Raw genomic sequence first — 12,490 nt, 5'->3', positions numbered from 1 at the left:
TGCATAGCAATTCCCTTCCTATTTTTTTTCCTTAACTGTATTGTTTACATACAAGGAGGAATTTTGGATTGCTCATTGCATGAGTAAACATTTACATCAATTACTACTGAAAAGTTCATATTCAAATTAGTGTCATCTTCACAGGGTCTCAGAGTTTGGAAAAATAATATCACCTTGCTGTTTTAGTAACTTGTTACTATGGCTCCTCATATTATCTATTCTCAAGAATCAGAAGTTATGAAGTGCAAAAGCAAGCCACAAACAGAATGACTGCTATCAACATTCTGTTAGCAAATTTAAGTTATAAATGCAAAATATTAGAGTTTAAGCTGCAACAGTGACTTCCATTTTCCAAGTAGTAGTCAGATTTCCATTATTTTAGCTATAAAATAAAACTGGTCAAATCAGTGTTGTTTATACAGTTCAACAAGGGTGATTAAGTTGTACAAATTTGTTAATGAGTATATAATGAGTAGATATAACTAGCAGCTCAGTACATCCATCTCCTGTCATAAAGCTGTTTTTTCATTCATATATGGAAGAGGCTTTAAACTAACTTTTAAACTCTGTGTTTTCAAGAAAAAGTGCACCAAATTAATGCTTACATTAAATACCACATGATATGTTCTTGCTGATAGTTGTTTATTCACAAAGCTCACATAACACCAAAATTTTACATGCAACCTTGAATTCTTTCTCTCCTGTGTATATAGGATTTGATAAGCACACACCAGTGAAGTGCTTTGGGGGTGTGCAAGCAGCTCTTTTATACTGACACACAACTCATAGGTGACATTTGCACTGTTCAGCTTACTCAAAGCCAATGCATTGAGTAGAGATGATTCATACTGACTTTTGCTTTAGGTGGCTAGAAGTAACTACATGAGGAAGCAGGAGAGCAGTAGCAGATAAACAGCAAGAATCATGGGCATGGGGGTCTGAGTGATGTTTTCCTGACCCCGCCAGTGAGGGGAAATGAGGAGAAGGGCACTAATAGGACAAATCAATAATTGTTTGCAGAACCTGTGTTGGTGACAAGGATTTGAGTGGTATGACCATGGGACTATGCTTGCAGATCACTGTCTGCTTGAGAGAGATGAGATCCACCTCACTAAGCAGGGCAAAGCTATTTTTACCAGTAGGACCGCTTATCACACAAGGAAGGCTTTAAACTAAGAAGTAAGGGAGAGGGAGAGAGTAACCAGCAGCCCTGTGAGGGATTGATGGACAAAGAGAAAAGCAAAGGGCATAGGGTAGTGTGACAGGAACACACAAAACAAGATGGGGCTTAAGAGGGGTCACCTTCTTTGGATGTAAGCAAAGAAATGTCTACAAAACACCATAATGGAGAAATCCCCCAATCCCTTTCTAGGCAGTCAACATTCTGAGGTGCCTTTCTAAAGTGCATGCATATTAACGCATGCAGCATGGGGAATAAACATGATGAGTTAGTTCATGTGCAGCTGCAAGGCTATGATCTTGCTGGGATCACAGAGATGCGGTGGGATGGCCTCCGTGACTGGAATGCTACCATGAAGAGAGACCAGCTCTTTAGGTAGGACTGGATGGGACATCAAGCAAGAGAAGTTGTCCTTTATGTGAAAGAGCGGTTGGAGTGCATGGAGCAATGCCTGGGGATGGACAGGGAACCAAATGAGAGTTCATAGGGGAGGATTCAAGAAAGGACAGGTAAGGGTGACATTATAGTGGGTGTCTGCTACAGGTTGCCTGACCAGGAAGAACAAGTAGATGTGGTAGAGAGATAAGAGCAGCCTCACATTCTCATGTGGGAGTTCAACCATTCAGATGTTTGCTGCAGGGACTGTATTGCAGGGCATAAGCAATCCAGGAGGTTCCTGGAGTGCACTGACAACTTCTTCCAAGTCATAAAGGAGTCAGCAAAGACCAATAATGAGCAATGCTTTGTTGGACCTCATAGCAATAAGGGGATTGTTGGGAATGTGAAGCTCAAGGCAGTCTTGACTGTAGTGACCATGAGATGGTGGAGCTCAGGATCCTGAGGAGAGGGGAAGTGTAAAAAGCAGGCTCACAACACTGGAGAGTGAATTTTGGCTCTTCAAAGATCTGCTTGGAAGAGTCCCATGGGGTACTGCCCTGGAGGGAAAATGGGCCCAAGGAACCTGATTAGTATTTAAAGATCACTTCCTTCCAGCTCAAGGAGAGTTCATCCCAGTGAATAGGAAATCAGGCAACAATGCCATGAAGACTGAATGTAGATGAACAAGGAGCTCCTGGTCAAACTCAAATACAAAAAGGAAGCATACGAAGGGTAAAAGCAATGATGGCTAACCTGGGAGAAATACAGAAACATTGTTCAAGCATACAGGGATGAATTTAGGAAAGCTAAAGCACAACTGGAATTGGATCTAGCTAGGGACGTCAAAGACAAGAATGGCTTCTGTAAGTTCATAGGTGACAAAAGGAAGACTAGGGAAAATGTAGGCCCATTGCTAAATGAGATGGATGACCTGGTGACATAGGACATGGAAAAGGCTGAGTTGTTGAATGCTTTCCTTGACTCAGTCCTTCCTAGCAAATCCAGCCATCAGAAATCCCAGGTTCCAGAAATCAGGGGGAAAGGCAGGACCAAGAACGATGTACCCTTGGTGGGAGAGGATCAAGTCAAAGAATACTTAAGCAAATTGGACATATGCTAAATCCACGAGCCCTAACAAGATGCACCCACAGGTACCGACAAGAGCTGACAGATGTCATAGCAAGGCCACTCTCAATAATCTTTGATCATGGTGGCTGGGAGAGGTGCCCGAGGCTGGAGGAAAGCAAATGCCACCTCCATCTTCAAGAGGGACAGGAAGGAGGTCACACAGATAAGGTCAGCCGTATCCTGATCCCTGGGAGGTAATGAAGCAGCTACTCCCAGAAACCATATCCAGGTACTTCAGTGTGAAGAAAACCATTGATTCATCAGTATGGAATTACCAAGGGAAAATCAGGCCTGATAAACTTGATAAACTTCTATGATGAATTGATTGCCCTGGTAGATGAGTGGAGCAACGAACATTGTTTATCTGGACTTCACTAGTGCCCTTGGCATCACCTCCCGTAAGATCCTCAGGAAGGATCTTTGCAGATGCCCGAGCTGGACAGGACCTCCCGGAGGCGGGCTGGGCGCCGGCAGGCGGAGGGGCGATTTTCCCGCCTCCCCTCCCTTCCGCTGCCAGCCCCAATGGCCGCCCGTCCTCCTCCTCCTCCCCCGGAAGCGGCGTGGGGGTTTCCCCCTCCGAGCAGGAACTCGGTGCAGCCCAGCTGAAGGTAAGGCGAGAGAAGGAGAGCGCCCGGAGCGCCGGCCGGGGTCTGCGCCATGGCAGTGCCGCCGAACGAAGGCACCTGCCATGGGGACCGCAGGGCGCTGCGGGGGCACCTCCCGCTGCCGGCGAGCGGCGCCGCGCCCGCCGCAGCCCTGCCCGCCGCGCCGCCCTCGGGCCGCGGAGGAAGCGGGGGCGAGGCGGGTCGGGACGGCGGTGCCTGCGGGAGGGGGCGGCGAGTGAGCGGGGCAGGGGCGGGGCTCGGGGCCGCCGGTTTGAGCACAGCGCCCGCGGGGCTGTGCCCGGCGAGCCCGCGGGGCGGGGGCCCGTGCGGGGCCACAAACGTGAGTCAGCACCGCCGCCCGCCGGGCAGGGATGCCGGGGCCGCTCCACGGACGGGGCTGGGCGGGACGGCGCTTGTTTTGGAGCAGGAGGTTCAGCCCTCTGGGTCTGCGGCGGACCTAGAGCGGCCCGGAGCAGCCACCACAGCCCCGGCTGCTCGAAACGTCCGCGCTCGCCCGCGGCTGTTACCGGCCCGCCCCGGCTCAGTCGTGCCTGGGCCCCGCTAGGCTGAAGCTTGGGCCTTGGCTCTTGCTGGGGTTTCAGCCTCAAGCATGTTATTGGGCTGCTACACTGCAGCGGTGGCTGCTGGAGGAGTATAGGTGTTGGGATGCTTTGTAGGTTTAGCCATGTTTTGCGTACTTGGAAAAATACAGCAGCTTGATTCGAGTCTAAGTCGTTTATTTCTTCTCTGGGTATCAGTGGTAATTGTCAGTGAATGAGAGACAGGCTTGTTGAGTGCAGATAGACTGTAAAGCCAAAGCAGGCATAAAATGGAAAATGCTGTATAGTTAAAGAAAAGAAAAAAAAATAAAATGCTATATCTTATTCTGGTTTCTGTCTATTTAGATAATGGAGTCTCGTAGCTCTGTCAGCCTTCACAGGAGTAAATCACCAGCTTCTGAAAGTGAAGATGAGATTGAGTTCGTTGGAGTAAGTAGATCTTGTACTGGAAGCACGCTGCTTGTCGTAATTAATACACTCTCAATAGTCCACTAAAACAGGAGGGGGACTTTGTTTATTCTGGTGATTACATTTTGATGGAAAGCATTACTCTTGAATTTAAAGATAATTTGATTTGTGAATCTTTGTATCAGATAACAAGTCAGTCTTAAAGGTTTATGTGTCCTTTCTTGGAAGAGTATAAGATTATGTCCATTGGTCCTATAGAGAGAATAAGGATTGAGTATCCCAGCAAGTCATTGGGGAATTACAATGATCAATGACATATATAAGAAGTCACTGTAGAGGACTTTCGTAATCATTACATAGTACTTTGCTTCATGATATAGTCCCACTTATGTTAAAAACACTGTACTTGGTTTAGAAGAAGAGGAAGGAAATCATAGGTTAGCGGCCTTAAACAAACCTCCTCTCAAGGTATGAAGCGCTCTATAATAGCTACAGTACAACACTTAATCTGATACTGACATATCTTATGTGAATGTAACTTTAAGACCCTTTTATCTATTGGATGTCCAATAAAAGCAGAATGTTTTTCATGCTGCTTGTGGTCTGGACTCAATCTGTCATCAGTGAAGTGGTGCTAAATGGCAGGGTTACATAGAAACATGGAGTTGTTCAGGTTGGGAAAGATCATTGACTCCAACTGTTAACCCAGCACTGCCAAGTACATCACTAAGCCATGTCCCTAATTAACTCAACTGTTAACCCAGCACTGCTAAGTCTATCACTAAACCATATACCTAAGTGCCACGTCTACACATCTAAAGATGTTTTTCTTGAAGGACCAAGTCATATGAATAAGATCAAGTGATTAATTGATGCCAAGATTATTAATGGCTGGTCTCCTGTGGATTTGTCTCATTTTTGACAATATGCTGAACAATAACTAGATTTTTTTTCCCCCACACTATTTTATATGGTGGTTGATTAAAGCCTAAGCTCAATGTCCAGACTTTTTCTGCAGGGGTATTTAGATGCTCGAGTGTGAAGGATTTTTGCAAAGATTTTAAATAGTTGAGTATCTCAGAGACTTCTTAATTTTTTAGTTGATTTGGTCAAAATTAACTAATGAGTTCAAAGTTCATTATATACACGCAAGCATTCATGTGTGTCTGCAGCAGAGGATTTGGGGGTGTTGGTGAACGAGCTGGCAGTGTGGGCTTGCAGCCCAGAAAGTCAGCTGTATACTAGGCTGCATCAAAAGCAGCATGGCCAGCAGGTCGAAGGAGGGGATTCTGTCCCCTCTAGTCCACTCACAAGAGACTCCACCTGGAGTGCTGCATCCAGCTCTGGGGTCCCCAGCATAGAAAGGACACTGACCTGTTGGAGCAAGTCCAGAGGGGGGCCACCAAGTTGATTAGAGGGATGGAGCATCTCTCCTGTGAGGAAAGACTAGAAAAATTGGGATTGTTCAGCCTGGAGAAGAGAAGGCCTCAGGGTGACCTAGTTGTGGCCTTCCAGTACCTGAAGGAAGCCTGAAAGAAGGATGGAAAAGGACTATTTATATGTAGTGCGTGTAGTGATAGGATAAGGGGAAATAGCTTCAAACTGATAGTAGGTTTAGATTAGAGATTAAGAAGAAGTTCTTTACGGTGCAGGCAGTGAGGCTTTGGAACAGATTGTCCAGAGAAGTTGTGGATACCTCATCCCTGGAAGTGTTCAAGGCCAGGTTGGATGGGGCTCTGGGAAAGCCTAGTCTAGTGAAAGGTGTCCCTGTCCAGGGCAGGTGGATTGGAACATGATGATCTTCAAGGTCCCTTCCAACCCAAACCATTCCATAATTCTATTATCATGATTGTAAAAGCTTCATTTTCTTCAAACTGGGCAAAGAATGAGGAAGCTAATATAGCTTGGAATGCATAATGATTGAAGGGCTGCTGGAGCACCAGGAGCAGTAACTGAAAGAGAACTGGAAGAAAAGAACTAAAATCAACACTTCTACTTTCTTTTTATTTTGTTGGCTTTCCCTGTGGATAATACAGATCGTTTGTGGTCCTAGTGACAGTTGCTTCCAAGGGAGGCTGCTCGATATAGGAAGATGACTGTGCTTAGTCTTTTGCAGGATTTATATCCTGGGGTGAGGAGCTTACTGTTGTCATTGATGAATACACGGGGAAAGGCATGTGACCCTGGCCATCACCTAATGTCAACAATGCGTCCTCAAATCTCTCATTTGCTTCGAGTGAGGTTGACTTTAGACTTTGCAACAGGATTTCCAGACTACTTGGCTAACTTTGGATCATCGTTTCCATATAGTAATGTGTATGGCTGGAAGTATATAGGCTCCATAAATGTTGCATATGCATGCTACCTGATTGCATGCACCTCCTAAAGACCCAGTGCACAAGATGGTACTGTATAAATGGAATTTGAGAAGCCACTGGGGTATTTCAGCCTGTGCTCATTTTGATAGACAATAAGCAGTTGTAGGCCATGTGATCTCTGTGGTTTTCTTCCTCTTTTTTTTTTTTTCTTCTTGACAGTTTGGTGGGGTTTTTTGTTTCTTTCAGTTTTCCTTGTTTGCTTGGTTTTTTTTCCATTTCATTCAAACTGGGCACACTGTATTAGGGTGTTTGAATTCATAGTGTAGAGCTATGACGAAAAGTCCTCATTTGATGGAGCAAAGGCAATCTCTGCTGCTGCCAGAGTTTTTTAGCTTTTACAGTCAGTTTCATCCTCATTCAGGAAACTTAAAACTATTCTTAGATAATTTCCATCTCTGAAGTAGAACTTGCACTCAAGTCAACCAAGGACTTGAGTTTTTGTATTTGCTGGGCTATAGAAATCAAAACTTTCGAAGTGCATGTTGTTTCACAATGTTGGTCAGTTACTCAATCTGAAAGTTGGAAGTCTCAATTGGGGCAGAAATTTGACACAAGTCATACTATTTGTGCTCTAGCACAAATAGTACGACTTGTGTCAATTTTTAAAATTTATTTTATTGTAAAGTTGTTCTATAAGTGTGTTTACATAGTGTATATACACTTTGTGCTCTTATAAATATTTGTCAAAGATAAGTTTGTGGTCACATACATGAAAGCTAGTTTCATGTTTTCTGCATGCTAGTGTGTGTATAATTATGCAAAAGTTTAATTGTGCTGTTCAAGTAAACTGGGTATTTGGTCTGAATGCAATTAAAGCTAAAAACTGAACAATTAAAACACCTTGCATGATTTATCAGTGGACAAGGTGTCTGTTAGGTAGGCCTGATTACCTAAAGATTGAGTGAAATGAGGGAGGGGAAGAAAGAGACCACAGTGGCGGTGCTCATCTTGTGGGGAGTTACAAAGTGTTGGACAAAGCTATCTGATCCACAGTTTTTTAACTCTCCTACAGTGATGGAATCCTCAGAGTTGGCACCATCTTTGTGTTATTATTTAGTTGAACCAGTTGGAAAAAAACAAAATTCTCATAACTTTGAATTTGAAACTCATCCTCTGTGGAGGTGAGCAGTACACAAAAATTGGATAGAAAAAGGCACAGAATTTGATGAGGAAAAAGAACATTTCATGCGTGCAAACAACATTTAAACAAGTATAATATTACTTGCCTTAAATTTACTATTCTGGTCACTAGAACTTCCTAGACTTGAAAGCAACTTATTCTGCATTTCATCTGTCAGTTTTGTAAGTTTTATTTAGTTGCTGAACCCAGGGAGTAAATAAACACAAATAGATAAAATCTCGGCCTTTGAAGAAGGTACAGCTGTTAGGATCAGAGCTGAACATTTTAAAACATATTATTGAACTGATTGGATAGTCAGGTGGTCTGAGTGTGTCTTTGAACTCTTACTTGCTAACACCTGTTTATAATAAAGATTTAATTTCTTAAGAGTTGTACAGAGACTGTCAGTTTCTACAGAAATAAATTTGTAAAGGATTTCTTTTGTATTTCATTTAGAAAGCCACGTTATCTTTATTTAATCATAAAAAATTAAGCACTCTTTTGGGGTGATTTGAGGCCTGCAGCTTGATTCATGTAAGCTTTTGTTATATGTCCAAAATATCATTCCTCCTCCTTGCTGGTGACTGTTTATGCCTGGCCAGCTGAACATCTTTACTGCCTTGAAAGGTGGAACAATGTAAAGAATGAGACGCAGTAAGAGCAGTAGAGATGACTGCACACTGCTTTTCCCTCCACTGCTTCTCGTGAGGCAGTAAGTCTTCCTACCCTGCTCTACACGGTTCATTGTTAATATCGTGAAGAAACTGCCAAATATATGGCAGAGATGGTACTGTACCTCCTGTACCTCTTCAGGAAGTCCTTCTGCCTGGAAAACTTAACTTTCTAAGAAATAAAGCACAAATATGGAGTATACTCTGGAACAGCTCTGTGGTATCTGCCAGATATATTGCCAGACAATATGGGTGACCGTGGATGTGAGTTAGGGTCACTAGGAATATTTTTGTTTGGTGTATGTGGACTTACTCATTCTGTTTCATGTTCATTATATTAATTATTTAGTTGGCATGTGATGATGCTGTAGCATGATAAGGGTTTGGGGTTTTTTGGCATGGCATCATGTTATATGGATATAGTGCTTCTTTTCTTGTCTTTAAAAACTGAAGACTTACAGCAGTGAGTATGGATGGAGCTCCACATTTTTTTTAGTACATCTTCTTTAAAAAACTTACAACCTGTGTGCTTAGTTTGGGTTACTGACTCTAATTTTTCTTCTGTGTTTGCTTTTTTATGTTTGTGCCAACTTTCTACTCTCTACTGGAAGCTTGTTAATAGAAATGGTAAAATTGGTATGATTGGAGAGTGAATTGGAGACATCCTAAGGAGGAGACAAAAACTGATCAGTAACCTTTAGTGACTCACAGTGGAAATGGAAAAGAGGGACAAAAGATGGGAAATGTGTGTGCAAAAGGAGCATATGGCTGTCAAGCTAGGAAGAATAGAGAAGACCTGATAGCCAGGGTGGTTTGCCCTCCATATTCCTGCATGGAGTCCTGACCAGGCTTCCTGGATATCTTTGAAACTAGATGCTGGACAGACTGTTTGGACATGTGTCTTTGTGCTTCCCAGTATGTGGTGTGAATGGGTAAAATGTGTTTTCTTTTAAAATAAAATGACCTCCCCCTCATTGTGATTCCAGTACAGAGAAGACACTTGTGACCTGCCTGTGGAATATCTGCTTCAGGGCTTAAATGTGTATGAACTGTTTCCCACTTTCTTAATGTTTGAAATGCCCAAGGAGTTTAATTTTTTGTGTATTAAGTCTGGCTGAGATGAAGTTCATTTTCCCCATAGCAGCCCTCACAGTGCTGTGCTGTGCATTGGTGACTAGAAAGAATCAAGGCACTCCCCAGCATTCCCCCCTCATCAGTAAGGATGGGATGGGCAAGACTTTGGGAGGGGCATAGCCAGGACAGCTGACCCAAACTGACCAAAGGGATATTCCATACCATGTAGTGTCTACTCAGTAACAAAAGCTAAGGGAAAGGATGGTGGCATGAGCACCCTGATAAAGTGGGCACCCCTGCCCATGACAGAGGAGTTGGAACTAGTTGAGCTTTAAGGTTCCTTACAATCCAGACCATTGTCTGATTCGCCATTACATCATTTGTCTTATGGAGCAGCGTGTACTGAAGCCCTACATCTTGGGAAGTGGCTGGTCATTGCGTGATGATGGGAAGCAGAGAATGAATCTTTTGTTTTCCTTTGCTTCCACATGTGGCCTTTGCTTTTGCTTTATTAAACCACCTTTACCTTGACCCAGGAGGATTTTTTTTCATCGTGTTTTGTCCCTGACCTTGCTCTGCTGAGGAGGCGAATGATAGAGTGGCTTGGTGGGCACCTGGTGTCCAGCCAAGATTAGGCCATCACACTTTTGGAATTGAATTTGTGTTTTTAGAAACAAAGCCAAAACAAACCCTAAAGAAAAAAACAAGGAAAAAACCATTTACCATTGCATAGTGAAATCTAAGGCCATTCCTGTCTTGGTAACAGGCTGCTACCTTATTGCAGGTTGCGTATCTTTAAAAATGTAGGTCTGAGTTGATTGAGAAGGTGAAGAATATAATGTTATTAGGCAAGCCAAGATTGTTGATTTATTTTTTTTCTACATGATATCTATGTATTAGATTTTGAAGACTTGTTTGCATATTTTACCAATTTTGTGGAATAGTCTGTTTAGTGGAAAAGTTGCCATGCCAGAATTTCCTTTACTTCAGCTTCTTGAAACCTTGGTGAAATGCTAATACTGACAATGTGCTATAATGCATGCAACATTTTATCTCCAAGGACAACAATTCAGTGCTTTTGCATGTGTAACACTTTATTCCAGGAAGGACCTTTAAGACCTGTACTTGAATGTATTGATCTTGTCAGCAGTGAGGATGAAGAACCTAACAGCAGTTCTTACGTTCATGTGAGTATGTTGTAATGTATTTTAGGAGATCTCAGTTGAATAAAATAATTGCTCTTCTGTATTTTTTCCTATTGGTTACTTTTCATAAAAGCCTTATTAGAGATATTTTTAACAATTAATAAATAAATAAATAAAGTTGAAGTATTTTAGTTTTTTTCCTTCTGTTGAGTGGAAGGCAAGAATGCCAGCACTTCCATTTTTTTCCAGAGCTGTTTTTTGCCTCCTTGAAATGTGCTTGGGACTTTTATTTGTCTTTCAGTCATGTTAGAGAGTGTGTTGAAGAAAAAGATCGCTTTACAAGCAGCCTCAGAAGTCTCTGTGTCCAGTTTCTAGCCTACAAATGTATCTGGTCTACTCCCAGGCCTTTTCTTTCTAAAATAACTTTTTAGGAAAAATGTATAGGTTGTAGGACCTTATTCCAGTGACAGCCTGGTTTTATCTCTGCCTAATCCTTCCTAATCCCTGCTAAGACTGTATGAGTCAGAAGCAGGTTCTGTTTGTCCCCTGAGCTTATTGTGTCTGCTCTGTAGGGCCTTTGAGAGAGGCGGTGATTAACCCTACGAGAGTTGGTTTTGGTGGCAGCAGCAGCCATCTCTTGACTTCTGCTTTATAGTGTTACAGTAGAGGATGTTTGTAATAATACTGATTCTTAAGGAAAGGTGCATCTTCTGTATATTCACAGGCTGACTCTACACTGATGATTGCTAGAGCTAGTTGTGTGGTAGGAGCAAATTACAGTGTATGGCCTATCCATTATGCTAGAAAAAGCTAAGGATCTACCTTTCTGAAGATAGTAGGCAGTGTCAGAGCAGTAATTGTTTCAGTTCTCAGTTTTTCAGATGGTCTACATGTTGGCTTTCAAATCAGTAGGGATTTTGTTTACTTACTTAAAATAATTTTCTTAATTTTTCTAAGACACCCAGCACAATCATCCATGTTCCTCTGCTTCTTTGGTGAGACTAGTGTTTATGATGAATTGCCTTGAATAAGTGGAGAGGAGGGTTGTTTTAGCTGCTGCTTTAATAGAAGTTACATATGTTGATAAATAGGAAGAGAAAATCAGCAAGGTAGATCATGGAACTTAGGATAAGAGTTGGAACTTGGGATAAGAGTATCTGTACTGAATTATGTCCTGATGCTTGGGCATCACTTTTCACTGTATTAGTGCCTTTACTTAACCACCAAGTAAGTGTTTACCTTTCCAATTGTAGAGACCTAAGCGTAAGGATCACATTGACTATCAGAAAGAACGAGTTGCATCAACCCTGGATCGACTGGCACGACATGTTGAAGTAGAGAAGCAGCAAAAAGAAGAGAAAAACAAAGCCTTTAAGGTATTGGAAGTATTTTGTTTTGGTAAAATTGCATCATAAAAGGCCTTGTAGTCACAAGTGTCATTTTTTCACTACTAAATAAATAAAATGATTGGTGAGCCAGACCTGGAACTAGCAACTAGGCTTCTGCAGCATCATTCAAAACACAATACAGACTTTGTCTCTTCAGTGGCTTTTAACTGATAAATTTGCTACTTTTATTGCAGTTCCTGAGGATAGGAAAAAACTAAATTCATAAAAATCAGTGGCAAAAACTCGTTCTCTTGTTTGTATATATAGCAGAGGAACCGTAACATCAATTACTCTTACTGACTAATTGAAAAATAAAGAGTTATCACAAACAGCCATGCAGCAAGACTACTTATTTACTTGCTTTTGTCTGAGATTTTTGGGAAACTGTTTGCCACATTAAGTCTCTGTATTGAGTAATATTTTATAATGTGATAAAATTTTTTGTGTTTAAGGCA

At 42.3% G+C, this 12,490-nt stretch overlaps 1 protein-coding gene across 7 annotated transcripts in view; it reads left to right on the top strand.

Moving 5' to 3' along the window:
* The first annotated feature begins 3,209 nt into the window (after positions 1-3,209).
* The window catches only part of LOC126640489 (E3 SUMO-protein ligase ZNF451-like), a 37,758-nt gene continuing 28,477 nt past the window's right edge, over positions 3,210-12,490 (top strand). For 2 of the 7 annotated variants that reach the window (XR_007629053.1, XR_007629052.1), the window contains exons 1-3: positions 3,696-4,280; positions 10,606-10,689; positions 11,901-12,023. Coding sequence is in view for 5 of the 7 variants with exons in the window: in XM_050316312.1 (XP_050172269.1) it covers positions 4,200-4,280; positions 10,606-10,689; positions 11,901-12,023 (288 nt within the window). In the remaining 2 variants the exon portion in view is untranslated. Of the gene's footprint in view, positions 3,295-3,585; positions 3,632-3,695; positions 4,281-10,605; positions 10,690-11,900; positions 12,024-12,490 lie in introns of those variants that run through there. The other 5 variants (XM_050316316.1, XM_050316315.1, XM_050316312.1 and 2 more) reach the window with 4 other exon arrangements.

The sequence above is a fragment of the Myiozetetes cayanensis genome, unplaced genomic scaffold (genome assembly GCF_022539395.1).
Source record: "Myiozetetes cayanensis isolate MyiCay16 unplaced genomic scaffold, myiCay2020 scf2-11, whole genome shotgun sequence".
Taxonomy (NCBI): Eukaryota; Metazoa; Chordata; class Aves; order Passeriformes; family Tyrannidae; genus Myiozetetes; species Myiozetetes cayanensis.
Note: the sequence above shows the minus strand (reverse complement) of the source record. Positions and strands in the feature narration are given on the sequence as shown.